Source organism: Eptesicus fuscus, chromosome 6 (genome assembly GCF_027574615.1).
Source record: "Eptesicus fuscus isolate TK198812 chromosome 6, DD_ASM_mEF_20220401, whole genome shotgun sequence".
Lineage (NCBI taxonomy): Eukaryota > Metazoa > Chordata > Mammalia > Chiroptera > Vespertilionidae > Eptesicus > Eptesicus fuscus.
Window position 1 is genome coordinate 87,783,200 of NC_072478.1, and position 16,684 is coordinate 87,799,883.

General features: G+C 54.7%; 1 protein-coding gene across 2 annotated transcripts in view; it reads left to right on the forward strand.

The window, feature by feature from the left end:
* Positions 1–16,262, forward strand: part of NDST1 (N-deacetylase and N-sulfotransferase 1) — a 52,408-nt gene extending 36,146 nt beyond the window's left edge. For both annotated transcript variants that reach the window (XM_054718040.1, XM_054718041.1), the window contains exons 5-16: positions 1,305–1,392; positions 1,893–2,047; positions 2,679–2,864; positions 3,494–3,622; positions 4,373–4,555; positions 5,483–5,579; positions 7,097–7,220; positions 9,205–9,379; positions 11,461–11,631; positions 12,267–12,376; positions 14,051–14,153; positions 15,133–16,262. In XM_054718040.1, the coding sequence (XP_054574015.1) occupies positions 1,305–1,392; positions 1,893–2,047; positions 2,679–2,864; positions 3,494–3,622; positions 4,373–4,555; positions 5,483–5,579; positions 7,097–7,220; positions 9,205–9,379; positions 11,461–11,631; positions 12,267–12,376; positions 14,051–14,153; positions 15,133–15,252 (1,641 nt within the window). In that variant the 3' untranslated portion in view covers positions 15,253–16,262. The remainder of the gene's footprint in view (positions 1–1,304; positions 1,393–1,892; positions 2,048–2,678; positions 2,865–3,493; positions 3,623–4,372; positions 4,556–5,482; positions 5,580–7,096; positions 7,221–9,204; positions 9,380–11,460; positions 11,632–12,266; positions 12,377–14,050; positions 14,154–15,132) is intronic.
* The last annotated feature ends 422 nt before the right edge of the window (positions 16,263–16,684 follow it).

Sequence of the window (16,684 nt, forward strand, 5' to 3'; positions counted from 1 at the left end):
GAGGAATGCTAGCCGTCTGGAGTCTTTCTGTAAAAGAATATGAACAGAAGCGCCCTCTGCCGTTCACTCAGCTCAGTGCAGATTGCACCACGCTTCGCCAGCCAGGGTCCCGTTTGCCTTAAATGTCCTTGTGAGTCAAAAAGGACAGAGTTGGTTTTTTTTCTTTAATCCCAAGCATGGGCTACACTGAGCCTTTCTTTCAGAGACTGGTGCAGGGCTGGCTGTCAGTGCACTTTAAATAATGCCAACAGCAGCTGCTTATGCAGGGCTTAGCGAGGGCCAGGCTTGGGCTCAGGCCTTCTGTGAGTTGCCTCATCGGACCCTCACAGCAGCCTTGTGTGATGGGCCTTGTCGTAAGTCCCATTTTACAGAGCAGGGCACTGAGGCTCAGAGAAATGAAGTAACTCGCCCAAGGCCACCCACCTGGCTGGAGCGTGCGTGTCCACCAGGCAGTGTGTGGCCATGGTAAGATGCCGGTGGTGGCCCAGGGGGCCAGGACATCGAGTCTGCCGTGTTTGGATAGCGGGCTCTTGCAGGTTTCTTAGCAGCCTTGTGTGTCATGCAAGGATGTTTTTGAGTCTTGATCCCAGAGTACAACTGTAGGTTTGTTTCAGAAGTGTCAACAACCCTTCATTGACTTGCAAAGCACTGGGCGTGCCATGCATGGGAACATTGCTTTGCTGGGTGCCCAGTACATCTTTGGAAAGAAAGGTCATGGTCCTTTGACATTGGCCTTGCATTCCCCTGTGAGAAGTGCTCCACATTTGACACGTGAAGACCTGGGGCTTACAGTGGCAGAGACCATAGACAGACATACGACGTCACCATTTTTCATCATTTACCAAATGTCAGACAGTTCAACACGCAAAATCTTATTTAATTCTTCCAAGAGCCCCATAGGGAGATGCTATTACCCCCATTACTCTGGGGGAAACTGAGGCCTGGAGAAGTTATGAAGCCTTCTCAAGGATATACAGCAGAGCCAGCCTAGGGTCTAGAACTCCTCTTGCCAGAAGCCTGGTGTGGGTGGCCACTCGGGACTGACTTCAGGGGCGTGGGGCCCGTGCAGCCACGCAGGGCCCGTGCTCCGAAGGGCTTGTACAAGGTGTAATACTCTGCTTTGCCTTTTTGTCATTCTTCATTTTGAGTAAGAGTCCCACATTTTCATCCCCCCCCTTCCCCCCCCCGGGCCCCATGAATGTTTTAGCCGGTCCTGGGACAGCAGGACACTTCCAGGCCCTTAAAGGGAAGAATGGGAGCTGCTGGCTCCCCCTCACCCCTTTCTTTCTCCTCTGCCATCTTAGGCCCTGTTTGATACACAGAATGAACTACGCACACACATCCCAAACTTCACCTTCAACCTGGGCTACTCAGGGAAATTCTTCCACACAGGTAAGTGGGCCCGCTGTGCCCTGCTCGCAACCTCCAGGGGCCATCACATCCAGACCCTCAGAGCACGGTGCCACGGGCAGCACGTGGTCTGATGGGCCATATTAGGGGCACATTTGATCCCTGTACCCTCCATCCCACCCCCCAGCCAACAGCTCACAGAACAGTCACAGCCCCAGGCAGAGGCCATTGGGGACAGCAACAGCATGCCTTGGCTCCCCCTGAGCCTCCCTGGCTGCAGGGGAAGGTCTGTGCAGTCCTGGGGAAGGTCTCCCTCTTGTCACCCCCTCCACCCCACCTATTAAAATGACTTCACTGTTTCTGCTTAAAGTGTCCTTGGATTTTAAGAAATTACAGAAATAGATAATGTCTGCTCCTGTGCTGTAGCTCAGGTTCCAAGCTCTGGGGGGCGTGGCATGGCCTCCTCCCATCCTGTGCACCTGCCCAGGTTGGAGGACCTCAGGGCAGGTGGCCGGGCTGAGCTGCCTGTGCTCGGGCTGCAGGTACTGACGCCGAGGATGCTGGGGACGACCTGCTGCTGTCCTACGTGCAGGAGTTCTGGTGGTTCCCCCACATGTGGAGCCACATGCAGCCCCACCTCTTCCACAACCAGTCCGTGCTGGCTGAGCAGATGGCCCTGAACAAGAAGTTCGCTGTCGTGAGTAAGATTCCCTCTGGGGCGGAGCCGGGTGGGCTAGGGCTGGGCTGGGGTCCCACGGCGGGCCTCTGGCTGCTTTCACAGTTCGGTGTGACAGCTCTTTATTGACATCTTCGTAACCCCTGTCGCATGGAAGCCTCACAGAGACCCCAAGAGGCGGGTATTGATAGCCTCCCTTTTAGACTAGAAACTAAAGCGCAGGCGGCCACACCAGCTAGTGAGACCTCAACCCAGGCCCGCTTGTCTCCTGAGCCCAGGCTCTTCCCTTCAGGCCAGGATGGGAGGCCCCTCAGCCAGGAGGGAACGAGGCCGGTGCTAGCTCTGCCTGGGCCACAGCCAATTCCAAGCCCAGGCTGGCAGGAAAAGCCCCATTTTCTTCCTCGCTCCTGGGTGCTGGAGGGCACAGTACTGGGCCGAGAGTTGGAGTCCCAGCTCAGCCAGGCCCTTACTTGGAGACTCTGAGCACATCCCCTTCCTCCTGGGCCTCCCTGTCCCCGTCTGTACCACGAGGGCTTGGGCCAACTGCCCTGCTGCTCTGGCCGCTGATTTCTCTGTCCCCTTCTGCAAAGGGACATAAGGCCCAGAGGGGATGGGGCCCCCGCTCACCCTGCCCTGGCCCTCCTCTCCCCAGGAGCACGGCATTCCCACAGACATGGGGTACGCAGTGGCACCCCACCACTCGGGGGTGTACCCTGTGCACGTGCAGCTGTACGAGGCCTGGAAGCAGGTGTGGAACATCCGAGTGACCAGCACGGAGGAGTACCCCCACCTGAAGCCGGCCCGCTACCGCCGTGGCTTCGTCCACAACGGCATCATGGTGAGTGGCCCGCAGCCGGCACGCGGTGTGCATACACTCCCTCGGAGCACGGCTTGGTGAGCTGTTAGCATCTGACATGTTTTACAAGGATGGCCATCATTTTAGCTGCTGTGTGGAGCAGAGACTGTTGGGGACAAAGTGGGAGACCGCAGGTCAGTTAGGAGGTGCAGGCTTCCAGACACGAGATGGTGGTGGCTTGGACAGGGTGCATGTTGGGACGGGATCAGGTTCTGGACTTACCTAGGAGTTAGAGCCAGCAGGATCTGCTGATGAGTTGTATGTCGGGTGTGGGAGAAAGATGAGTCCAGGATGACTCCAGGGTTTTGGGCCTGAACTGCTGAAAGGATGAGTTGTCAGCCCAGATGGGGCAGCTGTGGGGAGGCCAGGTTCATCCATCCATTATCCATCCATCCATCCACCCTCCACCAACCACCCCCCCCTCAGTACCAGGCACTTGAATTAACTGCAGGATGAGGTGGTGACAAGACAGGTGAGTTCTCTGCTCTCTTGGAGCCCACAGTTTCATGGGAGGAGACAGATAATAAACACCCTGGCCGCTCTTAGGAAGGGTCCTCCCTCCTCCATCCATGCCTGGAGATGCCAGAGTGCCTCTCTGTCCCCATCCCCAGGTCCTCCCGCGGCAGACCTGCGGCCTCTTCACACACACCATCTTCTACAACGAGTACCCTGGTGGCTCCAGCGAGCTGGACAAGATCATCAACGGGGGCGAGCTCTTCCTCACCGTGCTCCTCAATCCCGTGAGTGCTCCTCAGCCCGCTGGCGGGAGGTGGGGCTGCGGTGCCCATCTGCCCGAGGCAGGCCTCCCGGGCCGGGGAGCAGGTGTGAGGGCCGGGAATTGGGAAACCCCCTCTCCAGCCTCGGCTCTGTCCCTGCTCACAGCATGGCCCTGGGCAGAGACTCTGAGCTTTTTTCCTTTTACAACCTCGCACTTCAGTATAGTAGTGTTAGCATTCTAAACCACGTGCTCTCTCCAGGCTTGGTGTGAGTGTATAAATATATAAGTATATGTTAATGTACATAGTAAACAATGTATAAACTATATATAATACATACAATGTAAACTATTTACCTGAAGTTTCTGGGCCTCTCTTTCCTTATCTGTAAAGTGGAAATAATAATTTGTGCTTTAATATAGATATCAAGATGTTAAATAGATATCAAGTGGTGGTACTATTTAGTTTTGTGGGACAACTAAGTGTTACCTTATCTTCCATGCACCACCACCCTGCCAAAAAAATGAAACAGAACACCCAAAAAGGTCAGCTTCCATCTCAGGGCTATAGCAGTGGGTCAGTCAGATCTGCATTCACCTGGCTGTGCCCAGCCCAAGGTCACACAGGGAGATTGTGGGTGGCCCCGATGAACCTTGGACTGGTCATCGAGTGGCCCTTCAAGCTGAAGCAAGACCAAAAGGTCGGAAGTGGGTGAAGGTGGCTCAGAGGCTGACCAACCCCTGCCTCTCCCCCCGCTCCCCCCTCCTGGAGCAGATCAGCATCTTCATGACGCACCTGTCCAACTACGGGAATGACCGCCTGGGCCTGTACACCTTTAAGCACCTGGTGCGCTTCCTGCACTCTTGGACCAACCTCCGGCTGCAGACGCTGCCCCCTGTGCAGCTGGCCCAGAAGTACTTCCAGATCTTCTCCGAAGAGAAGGACCCTCTCTGGCAGGTGGGTGGGAGGTGGGGCCTGGAGGCCTTGTCGCAAGGAGGGAATGCCCACTGCTCACAGGCTCAAGCTCCAGACGTGGGCAGGGCTCAGCCTCACACCCTCAGACTCTTGAGTGTAAACTCAGGTGTACATTTGCTCTCAGCATGGGCTCACTCACTTGTTCTCATGCACATGTGTGTCCACCTCCCACACAGACCGACAGGCATGCACACTCACACACAGCCTCTGAAAACACAGCAGTACATCCGTCAGTGAATCTGATGTAGAGGAAGTATAGAAAGCAACTGCCAGCCCAGTTCGACTCTCAGTCTTCCCTGCCCTCCTCACTCCAGCAGGCCCTGAGCCATGGGAAAGGGGCCGATGGGAGGGTGGAGGGAGACCATTCTCGGGGAAGCCTGCCCCTGGGGACTGTCAAGAACTAGAGACAGAAGCTGGAATTAATGGCATGCTCAGAGTTCAGAGCAGAGGTCACAGACTTTGGCCCTGGTCTATTTATAGTCTTTCTGGGACCCAGCCACGCCCAGTCCTGTATGTACTGCCTGCGCCTGCTTTCAGGCTACACAGTGGAGCCGAATAGTTGCCACAGAGACGGGATAGGCTCCAAGCCTAAAATATTTACTAACATTTCAGAAGATTTATTAAGCTTATAGTAAAAGTTCTTGACCCCTGGTTAAGACACATCTCAGGCAGTTAAATTCAACAGCCACTGGTGAATTCCCTTTGTATGACAGACACTGGGCTGAGCATTTTGCTAGGACTGACCAGAAGTGGCCCCTGCCAGCCGCCCAGTGTCCTGAGGTGGGGATGTGACAAGGACTCATAGAGTAAAGCCCGTCAGTCAGGGTGTAAGAGCCACAAATCCACGTGCCATGGGGCCCATTCATTGGGTTCTTGGCCCCCCTGACATCCCTCCCACTGTTGTTTTAGGACCCCTGCGAGGACAAACGCCACAAAGACATCTGGTCCAAGGAGAAGACGTGTGACCGCTTCCCCAAACTCCTCATCATTGGCCCCCAGAAAACAGGCAGGTCTCTTCTCTCTCGACCACCCTCCTCCATCGCCTGCTGTCTCAGCCATGGAACCCTGGGGACTACCTCGCCCTGGTCCCATTCCCCAATAACCTGCCCCCTCTTTCCCAGGAAGTAGGAGTGAAGTTGGGGTGAATATGAATTGCCTGTCAATGTGGCAGTGGGAGCAGGGAGCAGGGTGGAGGGTGGGGTGGGCATGGAATTCTTCAATCTGTCCAGAACCACCACAGCCTCAGGGAGCTCTCCCTGTGTCCTGGGAATCTCCAGTCTAGGCAGATGCCCAGATCAGCTGCTCAGCAAGTTTGAGCAGTGCCAGGCAAAACTGGTTCAGTGCAGAGAGGACTGCGATCAGTTAGTCATGTGATCAGTTAGTCATGTCTGCCAGAGGTGCAGGAGGAAGTGGTGACACGATTGCCAAGTAAGTATCTGCCGTCCACACTCTCTAAGGCACAAATGGGTACCCTCATCTCATAGCAAAAAACGCGGGACTCAGAGAAGTTAAGTGACTTCCTCTAGCACATTCAGTTAGGAAATGGGAGATCTAGGCCTTGAACCCTGGTCTCTGGGACCCCAGAACATACACTCTTTTTTTTTTTTTTTGTTAATCCTCATTGGAGGATTTTTTTCCCCATTGATTTTAGTGTAGGTGAGAGGGGAAGAGGGTGAGAGAGGAGAGAGAGAGAGAGAGAGAGAGAGAGAGAGAGAGAGAGAAAAGAAACATCAATGTGAAAGCTACATCAATTGGTTGCTTCCCACATGAACCCCAATCAGGGCAGGGAACCTGCATCCCAGGTACGTGCCCTTGACTGGAATCGAACCAGGGACCCTTTGGTTCTCAGGCCAGTGCTCTAACCACTGAGAAACACTGGCCAGGGCCAGAACATACACTCTTAATCACCAGAGTCTAAAGTCTCCTTCTCTGCTGGGGCCTCGTTGTAGCGTGTAACCATAGGCTCACACACAGGAAAGGAGTGAGCTCTCTCAAGGAGGAGGGGCAGGTCCTGTGCTGTCTAATGGGGGAGGGGCATGAGTGAGGGCACTCAGGAGAAGGAGGCCTCAGAGCCAGATTTCTTAGCCCTTCAAGAATTTCACATCAACAGCCTGGAGGGTCTGGAGCTCCCTTTTCTCTGAGCTCCTCCCGAGTGCCAGAGAGAACATGCCAGAGAGAACAGAGGCCCAGGGCCGGAGGGGCCCAGCATAAACCTAGACCTGGTTCTGGGATTAGGAGGAGCCTGTCCTGAGTGGGGTGTGGCTGCTGGGGTACATGGTGAGAAAGATTCTGAGTTCAAGTCCTCGTTTAGTGATGAGAATGCTGTGGTGGATTAGTGATGTCTGCAGTGGGTGCAGGAGATGGGGTGTTCACATGCATGCCATGTATTTGCCATCCCAGGTTTAGTGTAATTCCTTCACTGTACAGATGTGGGACTAAGCCCCAGAGCACAGTGGAGAGCTAGAACCAGACCCCAGGATTGCAGACTCCAGGCCCTGGTCTCAGCCTCCTCCTGTCCCGCAGGCACCACGGCCCTCTACCTGTTCCTGGGCATGCACCCCGACCTCAGCAGCAACTACCCCAGCTCAGAGACCTTCGAGGAGATCCAGTTTTTTAACGGCCACAACTATCACAAAGGCATCGACTGGTGAGTGGGCCCTTCTGTGCACAGAGGGACAGGAAGGCCACCGCAGAGCCTGCCCGGGAGGAGGTCTGCGTGGCCACAGCAGGAAGCAGCTGTGCTTGCTCACACGCAGCTGAAGTTCCTGTAAACAGGGACAGAGCGGGGTGACCCTGGAGCCATGGTGTTGGAACCTTGTCACGGACGGGACGCTCGGTGACCCTCTGCTTTACTGCTCGGGGTCAGAGTCCAGCCCCTGCCTGGCTCGCACAGAAGCATCCTAAGTCCCAGAGGAGGCCAGGGACTCATCCAAGGTCCCAAGAGCTGGGCCAGAGCAAGGGGCTAAAATCCAAGTGTTCTGGCCCGAGAGCTGGCCCGTCCCACTGTGTTTGGCTGACCTCGGAACCAAAGTGTCTTGTGGGTCCTTCAGAGGCGGCTCGCTAGCCTTCAGGGAGTCAGTCGCCTGGGGAGTGGCTGACACCGCAGCTTCACCAGAAGCTGTCACCGAGGTTTCCTGGGTGTAGGCGCCGCGTGGGGATGGTGTTATGTCCCGATTTTTCAATTTACATCTTTCTCTCCTGCTTGTCTTTTTTAACCTTATACATGTGTTCCTCTCCTGTTTTATTGTTATGTCAGTAGTTTACCTGGGTGGAGAGATTATGGCAATTCTTCTGTTTTGTTTTTTGGTATTTCTCTCTTGTTTTTCATCTCTCTATTTACCTACTTACCTACCTGTCTCTCTGTCTATATCTCTAAAATGGCTGCAACTATCTAAAACCTATTGTGGCCCTGGCCGGTGTGGCTCAGTTGATTTAAGTGTCATCCCATCCATGCACCCAAACATCACTGGTTTGATTCCCGGTCTGGGCACATGCCCCAGGGTGCATGCGGAGACAGCCGATCAGTATTTCTTTCACTCTGTCTGTCTCTCTCCCTCTCCCTTCCTCTCTATAGAAAAATAAAAAGTAAAAATCAATAAAAACACATTTTTTAAGAAGTGAAAAAACAAATTAAACCTGTTGTGGTGAGATGTATTCTGGGAAGTCGGCGTTTTTCAGATTGCAGGGAGGGCTGTGCCGTGACACCATCTATTTAGCAGCACCATCAGCAGGGTCCGGGGCAGCATCCATTAGCAAACACATCAATATGTCTGTGGCAGAGTGTGTGAATATTTATACCAAGTAAGACTAATGTCAGCTTTTGCTGCCAAATGGCTTCGCTACAAACATGGGGAAAGCTTCTGTTTTCAGAGCTTTCTTGATCTAAGCATTACAATGGATTGTGGACAGAAAGATGCATTTTATGAAGAAAATTCAGAAAGAAAGAAAGAGCAGTTCCTCAGCCCCATTCCCAAGGTTTTGATTTCGTACATGTGAAGGGTGGGTGCAGGAACCCACCTGCCCCCATGTGGCTCTGATGAGGGACATCCCTAGGACACCCCTGGAGGATCCCTGACTCACAGGTTAGAGTAGGGATCCCACACTTTAACTAGGGTGGACCTCGTGCACTTTGGTTCCCACGAACCCCTGGAAATGTCCCTCCATTTTGCTTGGGTAGGTGCCCCTGGGGTTCTGGAATGTTCATTCAGTTTTCTAAGGGACCTTCAACCTGGAAATGGTCTCAAAGGACTAGCATGGACGCTCACTCCGGGTGGGATACGGGAGGTTCATCTGGGAAACTGTCAGGCCGCTCAGAGTCCCAGCTCGCCCCCTAGTGGCCGTGGTAGTTGGGGCCCTGTCAGTTTTACTCTGGGAGCATCTGTTTAGGAGGGAGACATAACCCATAAGTCTTCAGATCCTCCTCACCCCAAGGATTTCCAGAAAGGGAGACTGCCAAGTGCCATTCCTCTAGCATCATCCCCGCCAGAAGCAAGTCCTTGCTTGGCTGGGAGCGATGTGCCCTGCTTGCTTTCGGAAGTTCAACCCCCAGCGACTCTCGCCCTCTGTGCTGTATCCCTCGGCCCCTTCCTCAAGAGTTTTGACTGTGAGCCCCCCGTTTGGGCTTCCTGCAGGTACATGGAGTTCTTCCCCATCCCCTCCAACACCACCTCTGACTTCTACTTTGAGAAAAGCGCCAACTACTTTGATTCGGAAGTGGCGCCCCGGCGGGCAGCCGCCCTGTTGCCCAAAGCCAAGGTCCTGACCATCCTCATCAACCCAGCGGACCGGGCCTATTCCTGGTACCAGGTGAGCCGGGCCGGAGCAGGGACCTGGTTGGGGGCATGGGGCTCTGTCTGCTACTCAGCTATTCATTCATTCAACAAATATTTACTAGCTCAGCCCGTGTGGCTCAGTGGTTGAGCATTGAGCCATGAACCAGGAAGTTGAGGTTCAATTCCCTGTCAGGGCACATGCCCAGGTTGTGGGCTTGATCCCCAGAAGGGGGTGTGCAGGAGGCAGCCAATCAGTGATTCTCTCTCATCATTGATGTTCCTATCTCTCCCTCTTCGTTTCTCTGAAATCAAAACAACAAGAACAACAAAAATCAAATACTTACTAGTCATCTATGTGCCCTAGCTTGGCTCCTGGGATGTGGTGTGGGTAAGAATGGAGTCCCACCTCCAGGTGCTTCTAGCCTGGTGGAGGACAGGCAGAGATCCTTGGTGAATCCCAGCCAGCAGTCACCGCCCACCCTCCTGGCTTTGTCTGGGGTCCTGCCTCTCATTCTGACGCCAAAAAGAGGTGGAGGCTGGGTCTGCTTTGATTTGGTGACCAGTGATCTGGGCTGATACTAACTGTGGCCCCTCACTGGATACGGGGAGGGGGCGGGGTGGGAAGTCAGAGGAGGACAAGATAATAGGACCTGCCATCCTCAGTGGAGGATGCAATGCCTGATCAGGTTAGGAAGTCACCTGGACTATACCCATGCCAGAGAGAGGATGACTCCTAGTCCTTCCTTGAGAACTAGAACTTTGATTTCGATAGCGTGACTTCATTTCTTCTGAACACCATTCCACGGGCCTTTTTGGTGGTGTCCTTCCCTGCCAGCCATGTGATGTGCTGGGGTCTTGGGGGTACCTGCTCTACCAGCCAGTCCAGAAAGGCCCCCTCAGGCCACTGTAGGCAGCTCCCGTCCCCTCTGAGCCTGTGCACCTGGGTGTTGGTGGCTGTCTCCTCTCCGGGGCCTTGCTGTGCCCACAGCACTGGCAGGGAGCCGGCTACAGACCTCTCCCCTTCCTCTGAGCTGGGTGTAACCCTCAGCGGGAGTATGGGGACAGGTGAGGGTCCCCTGGGTCGACAGGTCCCTGATCTCTGGACCATGGGAATTCTGCGGATGCCGAGGGCTCATGGCATTATTTCAGGCGGTTCAAACCTGGCATTTCCCCATGTACAGTTCTTCCAATCCTTCTGTCTTTGTCTCCTCAGGCAGGCATAATGAAATATTCTAGACTGGGTGGCTTAAAACACAGGAATTTATTTCTCATCGTTTTGGAGGCTAGAAGTCCAAGATCAAGGTGGCACCAGTACAGCCACTGATGAGGGTCCTCTTCCTGGCTGTTAGACAACTGCCTCTCCCTGTGTCCTCACAGCGGTGTGCGCGCTGGCGTCTCTTCTTATAGGGACGCTAATCCCATCGCCAGGGCCCCACCCTCGTGTCCTCATCTCAGCCTCATTACCACCCCAAGGCCCCATCTTCAGTATTATCACATTGGGGGTCAGGGCGTCCACATGTAAATTTGGGGAGGGGACAGACATTCAGTCTGTAACACCTGATTTACATAAAGGAGAAATTTTTAATTTGGCACAAGTGGCACATAAGTCCTTTCTAACGTTGCTAGGCTGTGTCTTCAACAAAGCGCGCGAGGTTTGGGGGCCGGGTCTGTAGCAGATGTTTGTATCTGACTGTGTTGGAGAACGTAGCATTATTTTTATTTATGAACTTTCTATGTGCGACAACTGTTCTAGTTTTCCATTCATGAGGGGATAGTGGGTTTTCTTTAGAAATTACCGTGTGTGAATAAGGAAGATGAGTCAGTGTAAAGAAGAGTATGTTGGCAGTGGCCTATGCAGGCAGTTTGTGGGTATTGCAGAAATTACAGAGATGGTATGCATATTACCATGGTTTGGAAACTGATCTCCTCCAACTCGTGTCTTGCAAAGATGAGGGAACTCGGGCTCGGAGGGGCCAGTGACTTCCCTGAGGTCAGATGTGAAGCAGACGCTAGACTTGAACCCAGGGCTCTGGCGGCCTCATGGCTGCTCGCCCACTCAAGCTTCTTCCTGCTTGCCTTCCAAGTGACCTGCCGACCCTCTCCCCTTGCCCGCAGCACCAGCGAGCCCACGATGACCCTGTGGCCCTGAAGTACACCTTCCACGAGGTGATCACGGCCGGGCCCGACGCGTCCTCGAAGTTGCGTGCCCTGCAGAACCGCTGCCTGGTCCCCGGCTGGTACGCCACCCACATTGAGCGCTGGCTCAGCGCCTTTCACGCCAACCAGGTAGCCGCCTGTCCCTCCCCCTGGGAGGGCCAGCACAGATGGGCGTGCTGTGGTTGGCAGAGAGCCGCCAAACCTCTTCCACCAGTCACGGGGCCGGAAATGCCATCCCTGGCGAGTTAAACCTTTGGGATCCTCTGAGGTTTCAGTCTTGTTTATCCCAAGGTTGATGTGTGAGAATTCCCCAAGTCCTTGTTCCATCACAGCAGAGGCTGTATTCTTAAGGGGACCCAGAAAGCCCTGGAGTAGGTCCCTGGGAGGGGGTTTGGGGGGTGTGGTGATGGAGGGAGAACCTAGTTGGAGAGGTAGGCAGGGCCAGATCGTGCGACACGTTTAGGAAAACTTGGAGGACTCGGGCAGGGGAGTAACATGTGGGCCAGAGAAGCCTGAGGAGAGGCCCAGAGGGCAGTTGTGGGGATGGGAGGAAGGGATGACGGGCAGAGACCAGGGAGCTAGGCTCAGAGGACAGAGGGTCAGAGGGTCAGGGACACCTGCCGTTCAGAGGCGGGGAGGCAACAGACTCTCCAGAGTGTGGGGCCCCAGTTTGTAGCCATGGCTGCTGACCCAGAAAACGGGGCCCCTTTGCCACGGGAGTCCAAACAGGTTCAATTGATGCCTTTATCTTTTCTGTTTTCCAGATTCTGGTCTTGGACGGCAAACTGCTGAGAACAGAACCTGCCAAAGTGATGGACACCGTGCAGAAGTTCCTTGGGGTGACCAACACCATCGACTACCACAAAGCCTTGGCGTGAGTGGTGCCTTGGCCGTTAAACGGGGTTTCCTGAGCAGGCACCTGGGCCAGACACCAAAGTGCTGAGTGATTATGAGACACAGGTCAATTATCAGGAACCAGCGTGAGCACGACGCATGTCCTCGATGGCAGTTTAGCCGAAAAGCTACTAATAACATGACTTACGTCACATTTATAAATCTGTCCTCTGGTGGGTCCCACTCCTGGGGTTTTCTGTTCAGTCCGGGCTGGACATTTTCAGATGTTTCGTCTAAGTAAGTTAGACCAACAAGGAGCAGCCCCAATTCCCACAGGGTTTCTTAGTCTTAGATGGTGACTTAATGTAATTTAGGAAAAGTAAACCACAGATGCTGTTGAGGGCTAGTAATCCAGGCACTCAGGACCCAGTGCAGATGTGTGGATAGTGCCCTCCCCAGGTGAGTAAGGGCTCAGGGCTGGGCGGAGGCCGCCTCCCGGTGCCGGGTCACAGACAGTGGCGCCCTCAGCTGGCCCGGGGGGTCAGAGAAGGAGGAATGAAGCCCCTCCCCTGGCTGCCTTCTGAGGAAAGTCTCCAGCAAGAATGTGCCCTTCTCACTGTCCTGGAAGGGAAGGTAGTCCCTCACTTTGAGGCGGAAGCAGCGAAGGGTGTGGGCTGTGACGTCAGGCACGCCTGGGTTAGGACCCAGGTCCATGACTTCCTCAGCTGTGCGACCTTGAGAAATGGCTTCGCTCCTTCAGGCCGCACTTCCTCCCCTGTGAGTTGGGGACTTAGGTAATGATCCCTACCTCCCGGGGTCGCTGTGTCGAATGAAAGCATTCACGTGGAGCTCCTAGCTTAGTGCCTGGCATGTAACGCTGAAGAAATGTAGCTGCTGTCATCATCACCATCACCATCACCATTGTCTCTGCCCACCCCGTGCCCATTCAGAAATCACTATTTCCTTCACCCGCCAAATGTGAATTCTGTTTTCCTGCTGTCCTCATGCCCACAAGTCTCCTCACGGTTCCTGGCCTGGGGCTGAATTCTGATGCCAGGATGCCTCCCCTCCCCGTGACAGCTTCAGATCTCATCTCCCCAAAATGCCTTTGAAGGCCCAGCATGACTTCAAATCCCAAAGGCAGCCTTGCGCTGTCATTTCTGAAATTCACTCCAAAAAAACGAAACTTTCCAATGATGGCATGCTTAAATACAACTGCAGATATTGTAATTCTTCATAAAAATACAGTTCATTAAAAAAAAAAAAAACTAAAAAAAAAATACCAAGAACCTCACTAAACTGCCCCCTCCGTTGGATTCATGGGTAAAAGAGTGCTGCTCACCCCTGGGCTGGGGAATGCTTAGGAGAGGTTTCCGGGTGCTGTGGAGGTGGGGGTGCCCAGGTTATGGATTCATGTAGGATCTGGGGCTGCCAGCCCAGAGAAGGGGAGGCTCAGGCCACGTGAGCCGCCGCCAGCTGGGAAGAAGGGCAGGCGGGCTTAATGGAGTCCGGGACAAAACGTGGGCCAGCAGATGCAAGTGTCAGCCCCAGGCAATCGGTGGGCTCCAGAGGGCACAGTGGCGGGTGAGGGGAGGCGGGGCGGGGATTTTGTAGTCTCCTAGGCTCTGCCATTCCTGGGGTCGGAGGACATTGCCTCAGTGGGAAAGAGGTGGGCTGGGCCATCTCCCATCCCTGACTTTCCTCCCCTCCACAGGTTTGATCCAAAGAAAGGATTTTGGTGCCAACTGCTCGAAGGAGGAAAAACCAAGTGTCTGGGCAAAAGCAAGGGCCGGAAATACCCAGAGATGGACTTGGACGTAAGTGGTGGGCACGCTGCCTGCAGCAGCTGGACAAATGGACGGGGCCCCTGTCCTGGAGGGAGCCTTCTCTCCCCTTGACCTGAGCCCAGCACGTCGATGGCCTTGGCACTTTCTGGATGGTGTTCTTAACGATGAGGAAATACGGGTTGGGTTGTGGTGGATCAGAAATGATTTAGTCAAATGAGTATTAATTACCTTCTACGAAGGGCTGAATGCCACGGGGCTCCGAGGATGCATCAGACATGTTCTTTGCCTTCAAGGAACTCCTAGTCTAGGAAGGAAGTGAGTCACGTACACCAGTAAGTAGTATACAAGATAGGAAGTGCTCCGTGCAGTAGGAGAGGTCCCCGAAAGCGCGATGGGAATTAGGGTTAGGGTTAAGGTTAGGGTTAGAGGGGTCTCTGGAGTTGGGCCTGAAAGGTCGGGGCCCATTTGGACTATGGCAGGGAAGGATGAGGCATTCCTGTAGGAGAGAAGGACAGGTACAAAGGATATAGGGGAAAGGTCACACGTTGTGACTCCTTATGTTTGCCCCTGGTTTTTGTTTTTGTTTTTAAATAGTTTTTTAATTGATTTCAATGTGGAAGGGAGACGGAGAGAGAGATAGAAATATCAGTGATGAGAGAATCATTGATTGGCTGCCTCCTGCACACCCCACACTGGGACCGAGCCTGCAACCTGGGAATCAAACCGTGACCTCCTGGTTCATAGGTTGATGCTCAATCACTGAGTCACACTGGTCGCGCTCGCCCCTGATTTTAACTCGTTCTCTCTCTCTGTATAACAAGAACGTGTCTTTATGTGCTACACTGGGTGCTCGTACTAGGTAGGAGTTTTCTTTTGGAGGCTGCCATTGTAAGAAGATTGTGAACCAATAACGGGCATAGGGGGTGGTGCCCGCAGAAGGGTGGTTTTAAAGAGGGGGTCCCTCTGGGTCCGCACATCACCACCATCCGAGCTCTCCTTCCTGTTACAGTCCCGCGCCTTCCTGAAGGACTATTACCGGGACCACAACATCGAGCTTTCCAAGCTGCTGTACAAGATGGGCCAGACGCTGCCCACCTGGCTGCGGGAGGACCTCCAGAACACCAGGTAGCCGTGGCCACCACAGCCAGACTGACGTTTGTGATGGCAGGGACGTGCCGCGGCACGCTGAGCCAGACCGACCTGCAGAACGGGAGCTGGGCCTGGGCTGGCCAAGCACGTCTGAGCAATACTCTGCCGAGGCCCAGGCGGGGCCGGGAGAAGCCAGGCAGGCCCACCGCGCCTCCAAGCATCCAGCGCCGGGGCTGTGGCTGCTAGGACCGCCTCAGCCACCAGAGGTCCATCCCGCTCCCAGCCTGCGAGGGGGAGGCCACTCCTGGTAGGAGGGGTCCATGAGACTCTCCTTTCTGTCCCTCACTGTGTCCTACCGACCATGCCCTCTCCTCCGTCCGCCACGCCCTGCCCAGCAGGGAGTCCCTCAGTGTCAGCTGCCACATTTCCTGTCCCCCAGACAGTAAGGGAGAAGAGCCCAGCTGGGCCTTTTGCCAAACCAGGGAGCGAGACTGGACGCTTCCCTGCCTGTTTCGAGCCAGGCCCTCCCGAGGGGCCCGCTGGGGACCAGAGTCGGGCACAGGCTGGCTGTGAGGGCGGTACCTCGAGAGAACTCCGAACTTCCACATACATTCTGGGTCAGACCTCACATCTCACCCGCCCTTTTTGGGGAAAGAACCGCTGATTCCTACAGTATCCACCCAGTCCTCCAGGCCTCCTCCAGGGCCCCGGGCACTGCCATGCCATTCGGACCCAGAGACCCAGGCCTCAGTCCACCCCTTTTCCACCCTGGGGCCTGACACGCGTGGTGTTTCCTGTGGTAAAAGACTGAGGCGGTTCAGGAGTCTGCCGTATACATGTTCCAGTGTACATACGTGTCCCCACGCCCACAGCCTCGGCCCCTGGCCGACCTGGCGAGCTGGGGACACTGCCACCCACGCCCTTGCCCAGTGACCTGTGGCTGCGGGTTCGAGAGGCCCCTTAACCTCCCCAATACTAAGAAGCTAAAGTATTTTAATATTTTGTTTTTCTTCTTGGTGCCAGAGTTTATACTTTGGGTGCTGGGGTCGCACTGTGTTATACATATATATATATATATATAATTATGTATATATATATTATATTTTTTTTGGTTGGGTTTGTTTTTAATTCAGTCATACAAAATGGTGGCAAGCCCCAGGCCCAAAGGGTGTCTTTCTCCGTGCGGGGAGGGAGGCGGGCGGTCTCCACGGGCCGGGCGCGCGACAGTGCAGGTGCCCCGGGGGGGCTCTGGGCCGCCCAGGTGGACAGAGGTGGCGAGGTCCACGGGGAAGACCCACTCTCCCCAGGAAACCTGGGGATTTTGGCCAAAGGAAACGGCGGGCTGGGCGGCGTGCGGCGGAGGCCGCCTGTCCCCCTCATGGTGCTAGGTGGGGAGCTGCCCGGAGCTGGAGCCGGGGCCTGCAGACAGCGGGGCTCGGGCTGTTTTCTGGTTGGGGTCTGCTCCTGCCCCC